Source organism: Chiloscyllium plagiosum, unplaced genomic scaffold (assembly GCF_037043375.1).
Source record: "Chiloscyllium plagiosum isolate Xiang-an unplaced genomic scaffold, Cpla_swu_hap1 HiC_scaffold_19, whole genome shotgun sequence".
Classification (NCBI taxonomy): Eukaryota; Metazoa; Chordata; class Chondrichthyes; order Orectolobiformes; family Hemiscylliidae; genus Chiloscyllium; species Chiloscyllium plagiosum.
This window is the reverse complement of record NW_028270157.1, coordinates 62838460-62860531: the sequence shown is the minus strand read 5'-3', so window position 1 is coordinate 62860531 and position 22072 is coordinate 62838460. Positions and strand designations below refer to the sequence as shown.

The 22072-nt window shown below is 40.9% G+C and overlaps 1 protein-coding gene across 8 annotated transcripts in view; it reads left to right on the top strand.

Moving 5' to 3' along the window:
* LOC122559499 (contactin-1) overlaps window positions 1-20713 on the top strand; it is a 771145-nt gene extending 750432 nt beyond the window's left edge. For all 8 annotated transcript variants that reach the window (XM_087997462.1, XM_087997461.1, XM_043709043.2 and 5 more), the window contains one exon: window positions 13471-20713. In XM_087997462.1, coding sequence (XP_087853588.1) covers window positions 13471-13553 — 83 coding nt within the window. In that variant the 3' untranslated portion in view covers window positions 13554-20713. The remainder of the gene's footprint in view (window positions 1-13470) is intronic.
* The last annotated feature ends 1359 nt before the right edge of the window (window positions 20714-22072 follow it).

Below are 22072 nucleotides of genomic sequence, written 5' to 3'. Positions count from 1 at the left end.
TGAGCAGAAATTCCACCACTATTAGTTCTCTAAGCATCTCGTAAGTGTTAAAGTTATGTTGTCATACTGTATTCTTAAAATTGTCTGAAAGGTGGGAGAGGGATGATACTAATTGTCAAAGGAATGACATGGGTCACTTCTAATTTGTATGTCTAATGGCTGACCTGTCCCAAGGTGGAGGTAAGCATGGCAGGGAGATCAGCTGGTAAAAGAGCCAGACTGGGCATCCTTACCATTGTGCCACTTGCTATATCTGCAGACTCTGATACCCCTTCTCTAGGAATGATGAAAAACCACATGGAGACAGTTGCATCGATGTGCCAATCAATGTCAGACCTGCAGCCAACAGCAATAACAAGCTCACTTCCTCCTTCAGTTTTGTTTACACTTCCAACTTCTTCATGATGAGTCTTCCTTTCATCGAGCTCTAGGCGAGCGTCAGGACTCTCAACAAACATGCTGTCTCGGGCAGATTTAGAGACAAAAAAAACACTGCAGGTGCTGAATCCAAAGTAGACAAGCCGAAGGCTGGAAGAACACAGCAAGCCAGGCAGCATCAGGAGGTGGAGAAGTCAACGTTTCAGGTGTAACCCCTTCTTCAGGACTAGGGGTCAGGGTGAGGGGAGCTGCAGATAAAGGGGGTGTGGGGAAGGGTTTTGGGTGGGGAGAGGGCGGGCTGGTGAGGTAGTGACAGGTAAAGGGGTACAGCCTCGTTTCTTACTAAGCTTGCGAACTTCACCAACTGAGTGCATCGGGTCATTCTAATGCTTTCTGAGGATGGTGGCTGAGATGTGCAGCAGAGTGAGGCATTTTTGTATTTAACTTTCTACAGACAAACATCAGAATTAGCGGCAGAACTAGGCCATGTGGCACATCGTGCCTGTCAGTAACAAAATGGCTGATCAAATTATGATGCCAAATCCACTTTCCCATCGACTCACAATGCCCTTGGACTCTCTTGTTAGTCAAGAATCTGGCTATCTCTGCCTCAAAAATATTCCAGGACCCTGCCTCTACCATTCTTTGGGGAGGAGAGATCCAAAGACTTGAGTGTCTCAATACAGACTGACAGGTTTTTCAGCTAGTTCTGTAGCTCAAGAATATTAATAGCATATTAGAATGCTGACTGCACAGGGTGCTATCGAAATGCAATGTGAGTGAGAGTGTGATTTTGTTTTTTTAATTTGTCATTGCCTGACTCTTTTAATGGTCGAAAAGACAAGGTCATCGATGTTGATGTCGACATTGATGTCTTCCGACTGACCTGGAACACAGAAACACAGACATGGGGCACTCCATCAGCCAGCTACCTCTGAGAAAGGAAATGTGGCCTAATCCACAGATGTCTGTGTTAGCTGTCCTCCTCTTCACAGCTTCCTTCAAAACAAATATATCTTTATAACTACAGACCTCATCTTATTCAGCAAATTTATTGTGCAAGACAATTAAGATAAATAAGCAAATAAATGATCTCGTCTATGCACATGTGTGTATATCTGTATATATGAAGAAAGTATGTGTGTAACCTATGCATGTGTGTATATATTTGTATATATGAAGAAAGTATGTGTGTAACCTATTCATGTGTGAGTATATCTGTATTTATGAAGAAAGTATGCGTGTAACCTATGCATGTATGTATATATTTGTATATGTATAGAAAGTATGTGTGTAACCAATGCATGTATGTATATATTTGTATATGTATAGAAAGTATGTCTGTAACCTATGATGTGTGTATACATCTGTATATATGAAGAAAGTATGTGTGTAACCTATGCATGTGTGTATTATCTTCTCTTGAGAACTTCAAGCAAAATCCTAAGACTTGAATTGCTGCACATCTTTAAATATCTCTGGAAGTGGTTACAAGGGTTTCCGGGATTTTGAATAACTGTCAGTTACTGTTAAAAGGAAGCAAAGGCAGGCTGTCATACCACAACATCTTGGGAGTTTTGATCTTTATTTCTTCAGATCTATTTAAGTGATGTGTCTTAAGACAAAGTGAACTCACATAGGTGTTTTTACAAGACCATTAATAGATTGCAGACATTCAAGCTGTGCATTAGATCCAGATGAGTTTTTATTTATGAAATGTCAGAATCGCCATCCACCTCATCATCCTCTCATGTGGGTGCGAGTCCATCCCTGACTCTTGAATACCAGAAGGCCCCTCTTGATTTTGAGACACAAGGGAAGTTCTCTTTCTAAGCTTGTAATCCAAGGACGGGGTGCCGGGGTCTCAGAGATTAAGCAAACCATTTTACAGACAGACCACTCAATGGAGAAGAATTCAGAGGGGCAGCTTGGAACACAGAGAAGAAAGGACATATTTAAAAAAAAACAGCTCATTTTGGGGAAGGACATGCGACCGAAGAAGGGAAACTTGAGCCCAAAGTAAGTGAGAATCAGGAGGCTTGCTAGGAGAACTGAAATGAACCCATTAATATGGATAATTAATGTTTTTGAGGTACATTCTGTGGCTGATTATATTGAGATATGTTTGATTATGTCTCTTACAATGTAGATTCATTGTCTGTAAGGGTAAACAGCTTATAAAGATGTGACAGACTGCATCTGACTAAAGTATTTCACTCCTTTATAAGAATGACTGGGGAATCACAGGCAAAGATGTGTGTGAATGATAGAGTACACAGTACAGGCCTGAAGAGGATCTTCTGACATGTTCTGGTTACAAAATTGTGTAGCCCTTATATTTGGTCATGTGGCCAGAGGTTTGAATATATGACACCCAGCCAATGTACAAGAACAACCTGTATTTGAGAGAATATTGGACCTGCACCTGAAAGTAGAATCATAGAATTTTACAGTACAATAGGAGGCCATTCGACTTACCATGTCTGTACCGGCTCCCCAAAGAGCTACCCAGCTACTTCTGCTCTTCAGCCTTATCTCTGTAGCCCTCTGACTTCATCCCATTTCAAATATATGTCCAGCTCTCTTTTGAAACCTCCTACATAATCTGCATTCACCACTCTCCCAGGCCAACACATTCTAAATCCTAAAAGCTCTGAATAAAAAAGCTTTTCTGTGCGTTTCAAGGATATGTAACGTAGACACTTTTTGCTCGTAAGGACCCCGATTTCTCCATTCACAATGAAGTCACGGTGGCACAGTCTTGCAACGTTCATGTCAAGTTCAGCTCAGTACAAGTTTCTCAATGTGATTGGCTTCTAAGTTCCTTACTTAATATGTGTCAATTAACAGGCCAACGACCAACCCAAAACTAGATAAATTGTTTTGCCACCAAATCAATATCTCATCACCTGTTTGCTTATCCCTCAACTGCTAAGTATACGAGGCACGTAGACACTCTTTACCATTCATGCACATTATATAAAATATTTAACTCCCACTACAATGGCCAAAACTTGCAATTGCATTTAGATGCAATTTTTTTTCTGAATGTGGGAGAGATCATAGCCCTCTGAGTACAAGAATAAAAATATGAATGTTAGTGCTGGATATGTTTAAAAAGCTGATATTACATGACACTTAACATTGAAAACATGTCATCTACAATACATTGGAAATATAGAATCTAACTTAGGACTTTCGAGGAGAAAGTTGAGACCCATGCACTACACTCAAAGTATCTCATTTATTATGAATACATATCTATAAAATGTCAACTTGCATTTATTTTGCAGGCATGTGCAGAAAAAATCCCAAGACATTATATTAATGCAACACATATCTGTGCCTCTGTCAAGTTTTTTGTGATGAGTCTCTCTATCCACATTTTTACTGGGAGCTACCCAAGTAAACTTTGAACTCAGCCATTATATGCACCCCTCACTGAAGGCACTGCAACATCTAGCGGGAGGGTGCATTAAAACATTATACTTATGACAAAGGCAGTTTTTGATAAATACGGGTGAAGAAATTAATAACGCAAAAACATCAAAATAAGGACATTAAAGTGGAAGTTAAATCCAGTCGCTGGCCCATTTATCTTTAATTGCCACCCCAGAAATCCAAACACTCCAAACACCATTGCTATGCTTTGTACATTTCCTGCCCTCAAATTTCACCAGCTCGCACTGTAAGTTGTGGTTTCCATTTTTGTGTCAACATTTAACATTGAAAATGTTCAAAGGTTCTAAAGGAAATTCCCTGTGGAAACAGGACTTGTGTCGCAGTCATTACAGATTGTAACCAGAGTGATAGTGTAGTCTCACATTATCCTTCACCGATCTATCCTCTTATACACAAATCTAAGATTGAAAAGATGTTTGCAATGCTGCATATAACTTTGGACATTTCACCTTCAAAAGACCTTTGGCCGGCATGGTGGCTCAGTGATTAGTACTACTGCATCACAATGCCAGGGATCCGGGTTCGATTCCAGCCTCAGGCGACTGTCTGTGGAGTTTGCACATTCTCCCCGTGTATGTGTGGGTTTCCTCTGGGTGCTCCAATTTCCTCCCACAATCCAAAGATGCACAGGCCAGGTGAATTGGCCATGTTAAATAATCTGTAGTGTTAAGTGTGTTAGTCAGGGGTAAATATAGGGTAGAGAAATGGGTCTGGGTGGGTTACTCTTTGGAGGGTTCATGTGGACTTGTTGGGCCTGTTTCCATGCTGTAGGGAATCTAATCTAAAGACAGACGTTGGATGTGGGTAGCTCTATTAATTTACAATATAAGTGTAGAAGAGAGGCACAACATTAGATCATAGGAACAGGAGCAGGCCATTCAGCCCATCGAGCCTGCCCTGCTATTCAATACAATCATGGTTGATTGAACACTTCAATGTCTTCTAGCCACCCCATCCCCATAACTCTGTATGACACTGGTGATCAGAAATCTATCTAACACTACCTTAACTATAGTCAAGGACTGAGTGTCCACTGACCTCTGTGCAAGGAAATACAAAAGGTTCACAACCCTCTGAGTAAAATCATTTCTCCTCATCTCAATCCTAAGTGGCATCCCTGTATTTTTAAACTGTGACCCCTGCTTCTAGACTCCCCAACCAGGGGAACCTGAATCTACCCTTTCTATGCCCCTCAGTCTTCTCACTACAGAAAACAAACTGGGAGTATGATGCAGATGTTTGAAATAATGGGGGAGAAAGCATTGTGTTAATTTATGTAAACCTGTTGTTTAAGATCAGAGAACAGAAGAACAGTTCTATGGGGTGGCACTGTGGCTAGCATTACTGCCTCACAGCGCTAGGGGCCCAGGTTCAATTCCAGCCTGGGGTGACTCTGTGGAGTTTGCACACTCTCCCTGTGCCTGTGTGAGTTTGCTCTGTCCTCCCACAATCCAAAGATGTGCAATTGGTGAATTGGCCATGCTAAATTGCCTATAGCGTTCAGGGATGTGAAGGCTAGGTGCATTAGTCAGGGATCAATATAGGATAATAGGGTGGGAGAATGGGTCTGGGTGGGTTACTCTTCGGAGGGCTGGTGTGGACTTGTTGGGCTGAAGAGCCTGTTTCCACACTGTAGGGATTCTGTGAACATGAGCACAACTTCAGCAAGTCTCTCCAGAGACCAGGAATTGAATAAATAGTGCACCTTTTGCTGCAGATTAGTTGAAATGTTGAATAAACTCAGCAGCTGATGTTTTGGCACTTAATTCATGTAAACAACTGGGTTAATCTTTCATGGGAACAAGATTGATGTCTCTTAAAGCAAGGATAGACATTGCTCAAATTCTCACTGGTCGCTGTCCTGGTGTGATTCTCTTGAACACAGTGTTGGAACTGTGTTGATTTTAATGTTGAACTTGTATCCAAGTGATTTTGTTTTATTTGTCAATTGTTTCAATGAGTTGAAGAGAAAATTTCAGGAGCTTTAAATCTCAAGTTGTGCAAAATCGTTGACAGGGGATGGATTGATTAGTTAAATGGTCTTTTCTCATTGTACACTTTCTTACATACAACGTTCTGTTAAGTGATGGCCAAGTGTTCCTTCTGTTCTGAGAGAAGTGAAGTACCTCTGTAAGGTAAGATTTCCCAAGGTTCAGACATAGCTGACATATTTTCCTTGAGCTACATTTGTTGCTTCACTCACCACTGCCTTGTGCTGTTGTCTGAGGAGTTGATTTTCATTCGCTTCTGCATGACACCAGCCACGCAAAGTACTCTGCAAATACCTTTTGTAATTTGCTTAAATGATATGTGAAGAAAGCAGGAGTTCATTTGCTTTGGCTGGCTGGTTCACCTGGCAGCACCACATCAACTTCATTACTCACTAATTCACAACAACTATGTACGTCTGGCATTTCACATCATCAATCATTAGCGAGTCAAAACAAAATGAAAATTACATTGTCAAGACCAGAGAAGGAGACATTCTTTAGTGAAGCTATTTCCTCTTGACATACAGGCTGAGCTTTGAGATAAGCACTTGTGCAGGTGTAATGAGAAAACATTGATTTCGTACTTCAATTTATTTATGTGAAAAAGTCCAATAATGTTTAGCAGAATGCACAGACTGTTCCGTTATGATGGATAATTGTGAGTATCTTCAGTCTGTAGTTAAACAACCAGTCTTCACTCATTCGTCTTGCATGTGCCAAATGTTGGAAGAGAAAGGTGATTTCTTATTAAAATTGTTCCAGCTCCAGGGATATGTGGTCACTGCCATTGTTATTTAGACTGAACGTGCTCACATCTGGCTCAATGAGATTGCACCATCTACAAATGGCTGAGTGTTTATCAAGAATGCCTTTCCCCAGTGCTTTTCTTTGTAGTGTACATAATTCAGCGGCAAATTGTTCTGGTCTGCCCAAGGATTCCAGCTGTCACATTAGCACTTGCAGCCTATCCTTGCCTTGCTTTCATGATGCCGCAGTGAGATGCTGAAGCCATGTCCCTGAGGTTAAAGATTGAGTTGTTTGTCATGCTTGTTTGCACTTCTTCAGATCTTCAGTGAAGCTGCACGATGCAATTGAGAAAAAAATTGCACTTTATGTCCAATTACTTGGGTGAAAGAAACATAAAGTTTGCCCCACCAAATCATTTATTCATGTGCAATGCGTGAAATGGCATGTGGCTGGAGCTTCAGAGATGACTGTGTCCATTCACGGTTCAACTGGCCCATTCTAACACTTAAGTGCTGCATTAATATATTTATTGTTACAATGAAGCTATGTTATTTTTTTAGTGTCAAGTAACTACCTACAGTGAATAGGCCTTTTTCGATATTCATCTGTCCGACATTTTTCTAGTTCAAGGTACATACCATTGGAAACCAACAGAATGGTTGAGAAATGATAGAAGGTAGTGCCAACAAACACAGTTTTTGGACAATTGCAGGAATATTATGTGTTAATGATCACCAATATTAGGTGAGAAAAAGAATCACATAGCACAATTATGGGTGGTCATATAAGCCCTTCTATTACTTTTGAACTGGTTTCATGATTGTAAGGTGGGAAAATGCAGCAATCAGTTTACGTGCAGCATGGTCCTGCTAATAGCGAAGAGTTACATGACCCAATAACTTATCCCCTTGATTTTGATTGATGAATAAGTACTGGCCAGGGAACGGAAAGCTACCTCCACACACTACTATGAGTCGTGCCATGGGGTCTTATACATCTAGTTGACTGGGCAGACATGGTGTCAGTTTATAGTTCAATCCAAAAGCCACTATTTCCAACACTGCATGGGGCTTGAACCCATGATCTTGTGACTCAGGTGGAAGAGTGTCACCGCTGAGCCTAAGCTATCATTGGATAAGCAAGGGGGCCCACTTTGAAATTAACTGTTAGCTAAACATTTTAAATTGTCAAATTCCTGCCACAGGTTTCAGTTCTCCTCCAAGGTGCACATTGGTAATCTACCAACAAGAAAATGAATTGGAAAAATGTACAAGATCGATAAATGCTGCAAAGTGCATGTGAAAAATTCTAAATCGACCCACAGCATAAATCTGTCCCAAACTCGGACTTCCCGATGGAGGTCGTAGGGTGATGATTATGAAAAATGGACACGTGTCACCCTGGTGAATTAGATGTTTCTGTTCAAACGTTGGGATGTACAGGACATTGGGGTCACCTGTTTTTTACCCTCTTCTCCTCCCACCTTGTCCTTACCTTCTGTCACACTGTTCAACGAAGACTCCACTATTACCTCCATTTTAAATGTACTGTTTCCCAGAGGGGACCATTCCCTCCATGGTTGCAGTCTGCAATACCCCAACATGGCAGCTTTTCAAGCAGCGCAATACTCGCACTTTGACCTCCTCCCCACTCCTCAATATCCCAAGACCCCAAACAATCGTTAGATGCGAAAAAGTGATTTACTTGCACTTCTTCCAATTTAGTCTGTTGCGCTGACTGCTCACAATGGAGAGTCCTCTATATCGCAGAGACCAAACAGAGACTGGGTGACCATGTTTCAGAACACTTCAGGTGACCCTGAGCTTGCAGTTACCTGTCAGTTTTGTTCTCCAGCTTGCTCCGACTCTGACCTTTCTGTCCCTGGCCTGCTCCACTGTTTCACTGAAGCTCAGTGCAAACTGGAAGAACAGCTCTTTTGAGTCCTATGGATTTAATATTGATTTTAACATCAAATAGTAACAGCTGTGCTCCCATTTTGCATCCTTTCTTTTGGCTGGTTTGGTTTGTCTCTCTTTTCTCTTGTTTTGCTTTTGAGCAGTAGCTGTTCTTTGCCTTGCTGTTCACATCTCCTCTGGATCTTTTGTTTGTCTACTTGTCCCAAGACCACTCCCCTCAGTCTTTGCTTCACAGAATCTTCGTCGTTGTTTCTCATCTGTCTCCTCCCCTAAGACCAGACCTTTTGCCTTTCTTCTTCTTTTCACTGTAACCCACCCACTTTTGATTGTTTAAATCCATTTCTACTCTTTCCAGTCATGGGGAAGGACTCTTGACCCAAAATGGTGTGTTTTTTGTGACACAGATGCTACTGAGCATTTGCAGTATGTTCTGTTTTCTTATTGCAGACATAGAACATTACAGCGCAGTACAGGCCCTTTGCCCTTGATGTTGCGCCAACTTGTGAAACCAATCTGAAGCCCATCTAACTAACTCTATTTCATTCTCATTCATATGTCTATTCAATGACCATTTAAATGCCCTTAAAGTTGGCGAGTATAGAACATGGAACAAAAGGAAATATTACAAACCTGAAGTTGCCCAGCTTCACTTTAAGTGACGATTTGAGGTGTATCATCTGCGACGTTGGTAGCAGTGGGACAACATAGAGTATTTTGAGGGTCCTTTGCAGTGTTTAGTTTTCTGCCTGATATGTCAGTGTTTAACACACACACTCATTGCCAGGCCTGAACTGAATTCATCCTTGATTCATAGTATGTATTAGCTGGGATTTGTAAACTAAAATTAAAATCAAGAGTGGAACTTAATTCTAAATAACAGCAGTTCTATGGTGAATTTATTACATTTTCTTTCAGGTTTCTTCGTAAACTGGTCATTTACACATTAAACTGCAGCAAGCAAGTCAGACTTTTCTCAATGCTATCCTTGTTCTTCCAACCTGTCACTTGCCAAGAGAAATACAAGTTAACAATGCTGTGCATTTGAGAGAAACACAATGCCAGTTTTCATTGGAAATGCCCGTCCTAATTGAACAAACTCAATATCCTCTCAAACCCAGTACATAACCTCCAAGGATACTTTATCAGTCCTGCAGGTTCTCACTGATCCTAGAGAGTGGGCATCATGTTTTCATTGACGGGAAGTACCTAAAGCTGAGAGTTTTGGAAAGGACAGAAATTCAAGGCACCCACAGACACCCCAACCCCTCTATTGTTTTGAGAAAAGCAGAAACCTAAATTCTTTCAAATGCTGTCTTCATTGAATGGAAAATCACCCTGAAAGATCAAAGCCCCAAAATGTGAGAGCACCTTATTGTGAAGCAGAACAGAAAAGTCATAAAGCTAAGTACCAATAGAAGAGACACATCCAGCTCATTTATTCTTGCAAACCTCACTACTTCATCTGCCACTAGAATGATGTTTTTTCTACCTCTACTGCTTCACCAGGAAACTATGTCAAGAATTCCTGGTGGAGGCTTATATTCTGTGGAGGTCAAAGAAATAGGAGATGACCTAATTTAAAATGCAAGGGGTTGATGGAGTCAACACTGAGAGGTTGTTTGCCTAACAGGGGAAGATAGAACATCGGGGCACAGTCTCGAGATAAGCTGTCAATTGTTGAGTAAAAATTACTTTGTACAAAGGGTTGCAAGCTTTTGGAAACCTCAACCTCAGATGGTTATCAATGCCTCACCATTTTTGTCAGGTTGAAATAGATGTTTGGTCTCTCAAGGAACTATGCAATGTCGGGACTTAGTGTGAAAGTGAAACTGAGACAGAGACAGAAGATCAGCCATGATTGTATAGAATGACAGAGTAGGATTGAGGCACCTGTTCATATCACATGCTTCTCATGATTGACTTGTAATGAAATTCCTCCCAGTGTTCGACCCAAACTCACCTTTTATCAATTAGTGCCTATACCCCTTTGCTACATTGTGAGCCATCAACTTGAAGTTATGTTCACATTGTAAAATCAACATTTGGAATACCAGTGGAACAAGAAATATGACACAGACAGTAAGTGGAACAAGTATCTACATTAAACCCTATACTGTCTCTTTGGAGTGCACATTCCATCATTTTGTTGTCTCCACAGAATCCATCACATGCTCAGTGTTCATGATTTGTCCGATACAGGCTTCTTGGAAATGGAGGAATATGAAAACTTTTAACGCACCACGTTATTTTAACACACATTAATTCAGAGTATCCAATCAAAGCATCTGACAGCCTTGTCCCTTCAGCTCAGTGACTTCCATTATTACAGAGGGCTTAGATACCCATCCCGACGAATGGAGTCATGGATTTCTTGACGAGTTGATCATTATTGGATTGTAACGGCAATACTATCATGTTCAGATCCAACTAACTGGATTACAAGTTTGTGATATTTCCAGAACGAAATCAACTTGTCCATTTTTTTAACCACCTGTCTGATGTTGCACCAGGGAGTACTTGGATTTGTCTTGGAAAGGGTAGAGCTCAGATTCTTCACCTGGAGAAAGTAGTCTGTTAGTATAGAACTGTTATAGAACCAGAGTAGTGCTGAAAGGTGCATCCTGCTGAATCTCTTTATCTAACTTGGGGTTCAAAGTAAACACAGCCCAGAGGATGAATCTGCCTCCAAAACATCTCTCTTGGCCCTCAAAAACAGAAATATGGGGGTAACTTTTCTGGAATCTGTCACCCACATTCCAAAGCTGCCTGGCATATGGCTTCATCCATCCCCACCAACTCCATGATGAATTGAAAGTGCAAATGCAGAACAAAAATTATTAGGTTTAAGTGGAGGATTAGCAGTGAGCAAGCCTCAAAGGTAAGGTCCATCAGCCCATAAATACCTGTGGCTAATAGCAAGTCAGAGGTTGGTCATTCTTCAGTGAGTGCCGCAGTTTCTGACTCTCCTAAGCTTGTCCACTGTTTACAAGGCATAAGTGAGGAGAGAGAAGGAATACCATCTATTTGCTCCCATGAGTGCATCTACATCAACACTCTGAAATCTTAACACCGTTCAAGACAGTGCTGTCACCCCATGCACTAACTTCAGCATTCACTGTCCAGCACCAGCAGAAAGTGACTACAATATGTCGATATACAAAATGCACTTCAGTAAGGCTTCCAAACCCACGACCTCTTCTACCTAGAAGGACAAGGGCAACAGACATGTGGATAATAGTTTTGAGAAGATTTGTAGTTCTGGTTGAGGCTCTGGATGTACGTTTGCTCGCTCAGCTGGAAAGTTTGGTTTCAAACATTTTGTCACCATACTAGGTAACATCATCAGTGACCCTCCAGTGAAGTGCTGATGTTATATCCTGCTTTCTACTTATGTGTTTAGGTTTTCTTGGGTTGGTGACGTCATTTCTGGTGTTGATGATGTCATTTCTGGTTCTTTTTCTCAGAGGGTGGGAAATGGGATCCAATTGGATGTGTTTGTTAATAGAGTTCTGCTTGGACTGCCATGCCTCTAGGAATTCTCTCTGTTTGGCTTGTCCTAGGATGGATGTATTGTCCCAGTCAAAGTGGTGTCCTTCCTCATCTGTAAGGATACTAGTGAGAGTGGGTCATGACATTTTGTGGCTAGTTGTGTGTCCTGGTGGCTTGTTTTCTGCCTGTTTGTCCAATGTAGTGTTTGTTACAGTTCTTGCAAGGTATTTTGTCAATAACGTTTGTTTTGCTTGCTGTCTGTATAGGATTTCTTAAGTTCATTAGCTGCTGTTTTAGTGTGTTGGTGGGTTTGTGGGCTACCATGATGCCAAGAGGTCTAAGTAGTCTAGCAGTAATTTCCGAGATGTCTTTGATGTAGGGAAGAGTGGGGTTCTAGGCGCATTTTATCTGCTTGTTTTGGTCTGTTGCTGAGAAATCGGTGTACTGAGTTCATTGAATACGCTGTATAGGTGATTTTCCTCTGCTCTGTGTAGTTCCTCTGTGCTATAGTGTGTGGTGGATTGTTGAAATAATGTTCTAATGCAGCTTTGTTTGTGGGTGTTGGGATGTTGGTAATGTCATCACCTGCAAGCTCTCCTCTGCATCCTGATTTGGGACTGACCTGGATTGTCACTGGGAGCGCCTTCAAGAAGATGGTTTACCATCTCTTTCTCAAGGACAATTAAGATGAATCATGAAGCCTGACTACACATGCACTATTTGCCAGACTTGAACATTTGGATTTTCTCGTGACCATTTTTTCATCTTTCAAGATCAACAAACTTGCCCTTCTACAGTGTTGAACTTCACCTATCCAAATTGCAGCAAGCTCCATCAACACAACCCCCTCAACAACTCCATCCTTAATGGCCTGGACCCTTGCCTTGATTTTAAAACTCTCATTCTCCTGTTTAAAAATGTTCATGACCTAACCCCTTCCAAACTGAATTCACGAGTGTGGATCCAGTGAATTGTCTGACCTTGCATGATTGAATGCTTTCTGTTGTCTGGAATAAGTCATATTAGGATTGTGCATTTTTTGAAGCTGATAGAATGTTTTTTTAAGCCAGCAGTATGACCCCTGTATGTTCTCTGATGACAGTAATGTTGGTACGGTGAGCCCTGGAGCCTACCTGACAGTGCCTGGAGCAAATTGTACATTTCAGAGATCCTGATGTTCATTAAAACCTATCTGCTTTTAAGTTCCAATTCTGAATTAGCTTTTGCACAGTTCAATTTAGAGCTTAGAAACATTGAAGCTCAGGTCCATCTACTTTAGAGAGATTGATGTCTATTCCAAAATACTTTCTTTATCATTTATTCTCAGTTAGAACTTAGACCTTTGAACCAGATAATGTGTAACATAACTAAGTGTGATTGACAGAAAAAGCAACGTTTCTCAAAAATAAATAGATTCTCGTGTCTGATGTTTGAAACATTTTTTTCTTCAGTGCACTAAAGCAGTTCTTCTTCTTTTTAACCTCCAGGTTCAGGAGTCAATGTGCAGGTCTCCTACGTCTTGCTTAGTTTCGGCCTGATCTTTGGTGCCATCAGTTGCCTGGAGCTGTGATTGTAACCAACATTATCTTCACATCAATAAAGAGCTCTCCGTGAGGTGACTGAATCATCTCAAGCCTGTAAAGGACCTTGGCTCGCTGCAGACATCTCTGGTACCATCAAAAGCCAAATATAATATGAATTTGAAAGACTTTATTGAATACTTCAAGAAGACAGAAGGCATCAGGAACTCCACCTTCCCCCTCCCTCAAACCCTATCCCTATAAAATACCAAGTAAACATAACATTGGAAGTGAATCAAAGGGTTTCTTTTGACTTGTTCCAATATGCCTTATATAAACACATACACTGATCTAGGGCAGTTGCATGATTTGATCTAATGGTGCAAGTTACCAGTGACAAATTACCATAGCTTAGAGTTTGAAGGAAAGAATTTAAATCACCACACATAGGTGCTCTAACATTTAACAAAAACCTGTTAAGTGTACTAGACAATGAATGCATTGGTTGTGTAAATGTGAGTGCAAGGTTAACCTTGTCATATACCATGTGTCTGTATGCTGCACTGTTCCTCAAATTTGACCGCAGCCATTCTCCCACGAATAAGAACCTTGTTTACAGAGAAACAGTCATAACAAATAAAATACAACTTTTCTTTGCAGTTTTATGGATATTGGACCAGATTTTCCAATGAGAAGTGCTCACTCTGGGTGTTTGACATCAACTGCACCTGTTAGTCATTGAATATGCATGTTGGCATTAAGACATCTTTTGGCCTGAAATCTCAGTTTGCTTCTACTCTGAAGTAGTAACTGCAATTGGAAAATACCTTAAATAATTACTTAATTGTTCAACTCTTTACATATCACTTTTTTTCAGCTCTTAAATTAACAGCACATGATAGCTCTTAAAACGTTTTCTGTTGTGGCTTTCCTTTGAAAAATCTTTGCAATTCCAAATTTTTCATCAGTTACATCGAAGAGTCCTGGTCTTCCTCAGTAAACAGTTGATTGTTTCATTGTTGTTTGGGGCTCTTTCCTCATGCTAACTAACTCGATATGTTTTGCTTTTCATGAAAGTCTTGTTTTTTGAAGAAGTGAGGTTCTAAATTGTTTTCTAGGGTCCCAACCAGTCACCCTGTCCACATTCTCCCTGAGCCCAGTATGAAATGAAACATCCTTTTGTCTCTGTTGTTTGAGGGAACGTGGGATGCACACACACTTTGCTGTCCTGTAGTTACTGAAAAGTGGCCACTGTGGTTAGCACTAATCGACTGTACGTGAATTATTTTTGGACTGTTTTGAGAGAGGTAATAAAACCCAGAAAACTTCAAGCATTTTCTCAAATTTGAGGAATCTGGCAAGGCTTAAATACATTCCAGATATTGGACCAAAATTCTTGCAGGAAAAGGATTGGGGGTCAAGGATGTGATTTTATTTTTCTTTTCCATTTATTCATGTATTCTCTGTTCGCAGAGATGTGAAATATTTAGCTAGTGACTTGCTACAAATCAACTGATTCAGTGCTTTTTAAAAACAATTGTAATTCAGCCAACTTATTTGGTTTCTTTCCCTTACTTTCATTTGAAGTGATTACAAGCTGAAATTTCTCTTCAGTTAACATCCCTTTCATCATTTTCCCTGTACTTTTCCTCCCCTTTCTTCATCAAATCAGACTGAGACAGTCAAATGAATATGCATGTGTGGACTTATTATCCCTGTTGAGCCTGACCACTTTAACTCAAGAATCTAAAATGTCCAATTGATTCATGAAAGGATGACATGAAAAGTTTCCACATTTTAAGACTTGTACTTTAACAGTGAAATGAAAAGTACTGTTAATTGAACATTTTTTAAGCAAGGTATACTTTACTCTTAAAGCAACTGAGAAACCCAATTTTACAAGCATGGCTTATAGTATCTCATTCGTAGTCATTCAACTTTCCCAGACCAATTCCAAAATGTTCCTGAGGATTTATGACTTCTTTTCCTCCCTCAGGCTCAAATATTTAATTTCAGAATTGACTTTGAGTGAGGGTTCTCTTCCCGCCATTCCCCCCACCTCCCCCCCCCCCCCCCCCCCCCCCCACACACACACACACACACACACCTCCGCCCCCAATATCCTCCTTTTACTTCAAGCAACTACTCTTTATTTCTGATTCTCATGAATTCGGTATTGTCATCCTGAATGCAAGTCCCCCCTCTCAATACAGGTGTAACAGTCTTACACCTGCTTGTAAAGCAGCCTTTAATCTTTGCAGCCATATCACCCATGCTTCTTGTTCTTCATAATATTTTCATTTTATCCTAAATCATGGAGACGCAAGCCCAAATACATAACCTGAAAAAAGCTCGTGGTTTAACAGGGCGCTTTCATGCAGTTTCATTTCAACTCTTGGCAGCAGCAGAAGTTCAGACAGGGAATTTACAATCCTCCTCAGTTATTTTTAGATAGTGGCTCTTGAGCAGTAGTGTACAAACCATTTCTCGCCCAGGTCACTTAATCATGTGCCAGTGAGCTCATAGCTCACTTAGAAGCGATTGCAAGTTTTCTCCATGTAATCCTGCTAAATAAATAGATTTGGGAGAACAATACAGCAAAATAAAAGGTCTTTCATTTCTGACCTGGTTCTATCAAGAACTATCCAATTCGTTCTGATCCCCTGCTCTTTGACTGTGACCCTTCCTGTTTTCTCCTTTTCAGTTATTTATATTCTCTTTTGAAGGTTGTTATTGAAATGACTTGCACCACCCTTGCAGGCAGTGTATTCCAGGTCACATCAACTTGTTGCAATAAAAAAAACCTTCTCTTGGCTCCCACCATCCTGAAGATTTTTTTTTGCCTTAATCTGTTTTATGAGTCAGGTGGTTAGAGAAATACTGAATTCTACATATCACATGTGGCCCAACTTTCTCAGGACAGAAGGAGATAGATCCTAACGGTGTTGTGAACTTAGAAAATCTATGATTCCTGTGAAGAGGAGCATTAGAAATCAACCGGACCTTGCTGATAATATTCTTTAGAGAGATACAGGTATTAGCACTTGATGCCCATCCCTCATTGGACTTGAACTGAGTGACTTGCAACAACATTTCAGTGGAAAGTCAGGTCAACCATATTGCTATAGGTCTGGAACACATGGAGCAGACATAAATGGCAAATCCCCCTTCTGTAAAAGGACAGTCATGTCCCAGACGGGTTTGTATGACAATCAATGGTCAGCATCACTGAGGTTGATTCGAGATATTTTAGCTTCTCTGTGGCCCTGACTCTTTGCGTATTGTGACGTTACCACTGGGCTACCATCTTCTCAGTTCCAAGTTGGGACCAGAGTGACTGGCTTGTTTATTCCAAGTTTGGTTCTTTTTTCTGGTTAGTTACCCATCTGGATAGGGATAGGTGATTAAGAACTCTTCTCTGGAGATGTTTGTTTGAATGAAATGGCCACCAAAAAAAAGGGAACATTTTAGGGAGACTATAAGCAGGTTTTCCACTCAGCATATTAATGCAAACGTCCTACATTTGTTCACGCTGCATAGCAACTGGGATAATTAAGTCCCCATTGTCATAGAAGTCCAGAGCACAGGAAAAGCCTTTGGCCCATCCAGTATGTGTCAATCAAAAACGACCATCTGACTATACAAGTCCTATTTTCCAGCATATTGGTTGGATTCTATTCTTTATCCGCATAGAATATATTTTCCATTCAAATTATGAAAAAAGTAACTTATGGAGAGGCAATATTACATTAACATGATGGGAAATTGTTTGACTCAAACTACAAAACAGAACAAAGAACAGTACAGCACAGGAATGTGCCCTTTGGCCCACTAGGACTGCGCTAACGTAAAATGTCTTTCTAAACTAAAAACCTTTTGCATGTATGCAGTCTGTATCCCTCTGTATCCTGCCTATTCATGCCTCTTAGAATGTGGTTCTTGCATCTGCTTCTACCACCTCCCCGGTCGACACTTACCGCCCTAAATGTAAAAAAAACCTGCCTCTCACGTCACCGTTAAACTTTTCCCCTTTTACCTTAAATCTGTGAACACCAGTAAGTGGTACATCTATCCTGGGAAAATGACTCTGACTATCCATTCTATCCATGCCTCTCACTTTGTAAATTTTTAATCAGGTTGCCTCCGCCTCATCCTTCAACATTCAAGTGAAAACAAACCTAAAGACTCCTCTTGGCTCATAATCTCGAAACCAGGCAACATCCTGTAAACCATTTCTGAACACTGTCCAAAGCTTCCACATTTCTGATAGTGTGGCAACATGAACTGGATACAATATTCCAAATGTGACCTCAGTAAAGTTTGAGATAGGTGCAACCTGACTTAACAATTCGTATACCGTATTCCGCAATTCATAAAGGCAGGCACGGCACACACCTTCTTGAATTCCTTATTCACTTGTACTGCCACTTTCAAGGAAGTGTGGACCTGTATGCCTAGTGCCCCCTGTATGTTGATTCTGTTAAAGGTTTTGCCTTTTATAGATTACTTGCTTCTTGCAATAGACCTCCCACAATGCGTCACTGAATTAAAATCCATTTGCCATTTCTCTGCCCTAGTGTCCAGCCTATTTTTATTTTGCTGAAACCTCGACAATCCTCCTCTCTATCAGAAGCCTCCCTAATCTTTGTGTCATCTGCAAGCTTACTAATCAGGGCACCTTCATTCTCTTCCAAATCATTTATATACATTAAAAACAACAGAGTTGACAGCACTGATCCCTATACGACACCGCTACTCTTTGTCTGCTATGACCAAGCCTGCTCTGTATCCATCTATCCAACTCACCACAGATCCCCCATGTGACTTCAAATTCTGTATCAGCCTGCCATGAGCACTTTGTCAAAGGCTTTTCCAAGGTCCACAGGGACAACAGCTACCATCTTTGTAATTTGATCAAAAAAACTCAAATATTTTTATGAGACATGGTCTTTCCCACACAAAGCCTCGCTGCTCATTGTGATCTAATGAGGTCAGCCTGGTGGACTCAACAGAATATGAATTAGCTGACTGGACTGGATTAACAGCCCCAGTCAGGGAGTGCTGGCTGACAGATATAAACAGGAGTGTCAGAGGTTCTGTTCACTCTGAGAGCTGGCTCTAAGGGAGCTGGATCAGTGCCAAGTGCTATACAAGGTTAATTGGTGATGGGATGCCAGCCTCTGTGGGGCTCTTTCACTTGCTTGTTGCATTTCCAAACGTTTGTAAATCCTATCCCTAAGAATCTTTTCCAGTTATTTTCTTCCCACTGATGTAAGGCTCAGTAGCCTTTCATTTCTCAGATTATCCCTATTTCCCTTCTTAAACGAAGGAACAATTTTGGCTACTCTCCAGTGCTCTGGGACCTCTCCTATGACTAAAGAGGATACAAAGATTTCATACAAGGCCACAACCTGCTTCCTCACCTGCCTCCCTCAGCATTCTGGGATATATACCATCAGGTCCTCCGGATTTGAATATCATGCTTTTCAAAAGACCCCAACATCTCTTTTATTGATATGGACATGTCCTAAAAACTCAACGTGCCCAAACGCACCCCTCAAGATTCAGAATCCACCATGTCCTTTGTGAGTACAAAGATTACAAAACATATGAAATTATCTGAAGAAGTAGCATTGATTTGGGAACAATATGTTCTTGACTGAGAATTGCAGAGAGTGCGGTAGGAATACCAGCATGTTCTGAACTAAGCTTTGCAGTTCATAACGTATTTTAAATGCCACCATAGACACAACTGCAGTTATGTCAAGCACCGATAGTCAGACACGACATACAAGTGGTGTAGAAAGTGCTGCAGCAGCTGCCAAAATGCCTGAAAATAGCTAACGCTTTTGTTTTGACTGTCTATAGTGTTACATGTTGGTGCTGTGTGAGGAATATGAAGTCCATTTATGATTCACTTGTCAATTAAGATTGAATGTGTGACTGTTACAGATAATGCAAATGGTGTTGAATCAGCGGGTTAAAATATTAGTGCAATGTCATGCTTTAAAACAAAGTAATAGCTTTTGAATGAAACTTAGCACAATCTTGCTCGATAGGGTTAGAATTCTCTCTTAGATTTCATGCTGTCTCCAAGCTTTGTTAGTAATAAAGGGTGCAGAACTGGCAACTGTGATCTGTTATATGTGATTTCAATAGTTTTATTATCTATGGATTTTTTGCATTGTCATTTTTAATATAAATTAAATGAGTTATTCTGATTTCAGTTACTCCATAGACTGTCTACCTTGACTTACTTTCTGAAGACATGTTCATCAGATTGGGTATTTGTGCACCTTTGCTCTGTTTTCTTTTTAATTGAATTCATTTGTTACGACTGATCTCTGGACATACAAATAGATCGAAAGGGTTTCGTCAAAGTCACATCTTTCCCTCTTGGTTGCCTGGTTAGTTTTGATAGTTGATTGTGACTGTGCCCCATCCTCACAATCCAACTTATTGACCTGCTGCTTTTCTTTCCCCTTTTTTTGTGATTAAATTGGTCAAGCTCACAATGTAACATGCCTTCCAGTTAACTGTCGGATATTAATATGGTGCATTCATCTGAGATATTTTGTCAATAGATTTAGCGGATAATGCTAACCTTTTCAAATTATGAACCCATTATGTTACGTGCCCTGTTGTCCGAATGCCATGTAAAATTACTCCACATGGGAGTTGTAGATGAACATCATTCGGTTGTTATCTCACAGATTTATGCCTTTGCAAAATTAGCATGTAAGGCAGTTAACCAGTTCAGTGTTGAGGCAAAATTAGCCCACAGTCTAATTTGAATGCTATTGTTCCTTTTAGCTCTGTTGAGATTTCCTCTCCAAAATGTTTTCATGACACATGATGGAGCTCCCAAAATGCACAAATGTCCTGTAATTGTTAAAATCAAAGGTATTCAGACCAAAATAAAGGTGTGACATTGTGCATGGGATAAAACTGCAATGCAGAAAATACGTTCATTTTACACCGTCTTTTATTCAGCTGAGTGCTACAGTTCTTCTGATAACCTGGAAGCACAGACTGCCTTTTTGTTACCAACTAATGTACAGTTTTTTTGGGATCATTATTTCCTACAGGTATTGTAGATCAAGTAATCGTTAGCTCTCTGCTGATTTCTCATACCTGTTCTGGTATTAATCTAACTACTAGTACTGGTGTGTAACCGCTATTCTCAATTAAAGTTTATATAGACAGAAAACTCTGGCTATTGTTTTTGTGAACAATGCAGTCCATTTGGCCAACTTTTCTTTGTGACAACCTTACAATTTTTAATTAGCCACCTTTCTCGGGGGACTTCAGATGTCAATCAGTGGCACTTTGATACTTGTGCACTGCACGATCAAGAATACAAATGGAATGAACACAGGTCCCTAATGGTCATCTGGAATCGATGTCTTCAGTTGTTCTTGAAATCTTGACGGAATTTAACAATGACCATCAGAAATAACCAAAAGCATAAACCTCCATTTTATTGGCCTTCAAACATCGGTTCCTCTAGTCATGGAATTTCATAAGACTATTAGACCATTCAGCCCAAGTCTGCTTTGCCATTCAATCATGGCCAATAAGTTTCTTAATCCCATTCACCCCCTGTAACTCTTGATCCCCTTGATACTCAAGAACCTATCTATCTCAGTCTTAAATACACTCAATGATGTGGCTTCCATAGCCTTCTGTGGCAATGAATTCCACAGATTCACCACTCTCTGGCTGAAGAAGTTTCTTCTTATCTCTGTTCTAAAAGGTCTTCCCTTTACTCTAAGGCTGTGCCCTGAGTCCTAGTCTCTCCTACCTATGGAAACATCTTCCCAACATTCTCTGCTAACCGCAAGAGGTGTATAACCTGCGCCCACATCTCCCCCCTCACCACCATCCAAGGCCCTGAAGGATCCTTCCACATCTGACAGAGATTTACCTGTACTTCCACACACATCATCTGCTGTGTCCGTTGCTCTCGATGTAGTCTCCTCTACATCGGAGACACAGGACGCCAACTTGCGGAACATTTCAGGGAACACCTCTGGGACACACGCATTAAATAACCTCACCGTCCTGTGGACAAACACTTTAACTCCCCTTCCCACTCTGCCAAGGACAGGCAGGTCCAGGATCTCCTCCACCAGCAAACTTTAGCCACCCGATGCCTGGAGGAAGAACACCTCATCTTCCACTTTGGGACCCTCCAAACCACACGGGATCAATGCAGATTTCACCAGTTTCCTCATTTCATCTTCCCCAACCTTAACCTAGATCCAACCTTCCAATTCGGCACTACCCTCTCGAACTGTCCTACCTATCCGTTCTACCCTCCTCTCTGACCTTCACCTTCACCCCTACCTTCATCTACCTATCGCATTCCTATCTACCTTCCCTCCAGCCCCAACCCCCTCCCATTTATCTTTCAACCCCTTGAAGTCACCCCCCTATTCCTGATGAAGAGCTTATGCTTGAATGTCGACTCTCCTGCTCCTCGGATGCTGTCTGTCCGGCTGTTCTCCAGCATCTGCAGTCCTCACTTTCTCCAATATCTACTCTGTCCAGGCCAGTCAGGATTCTG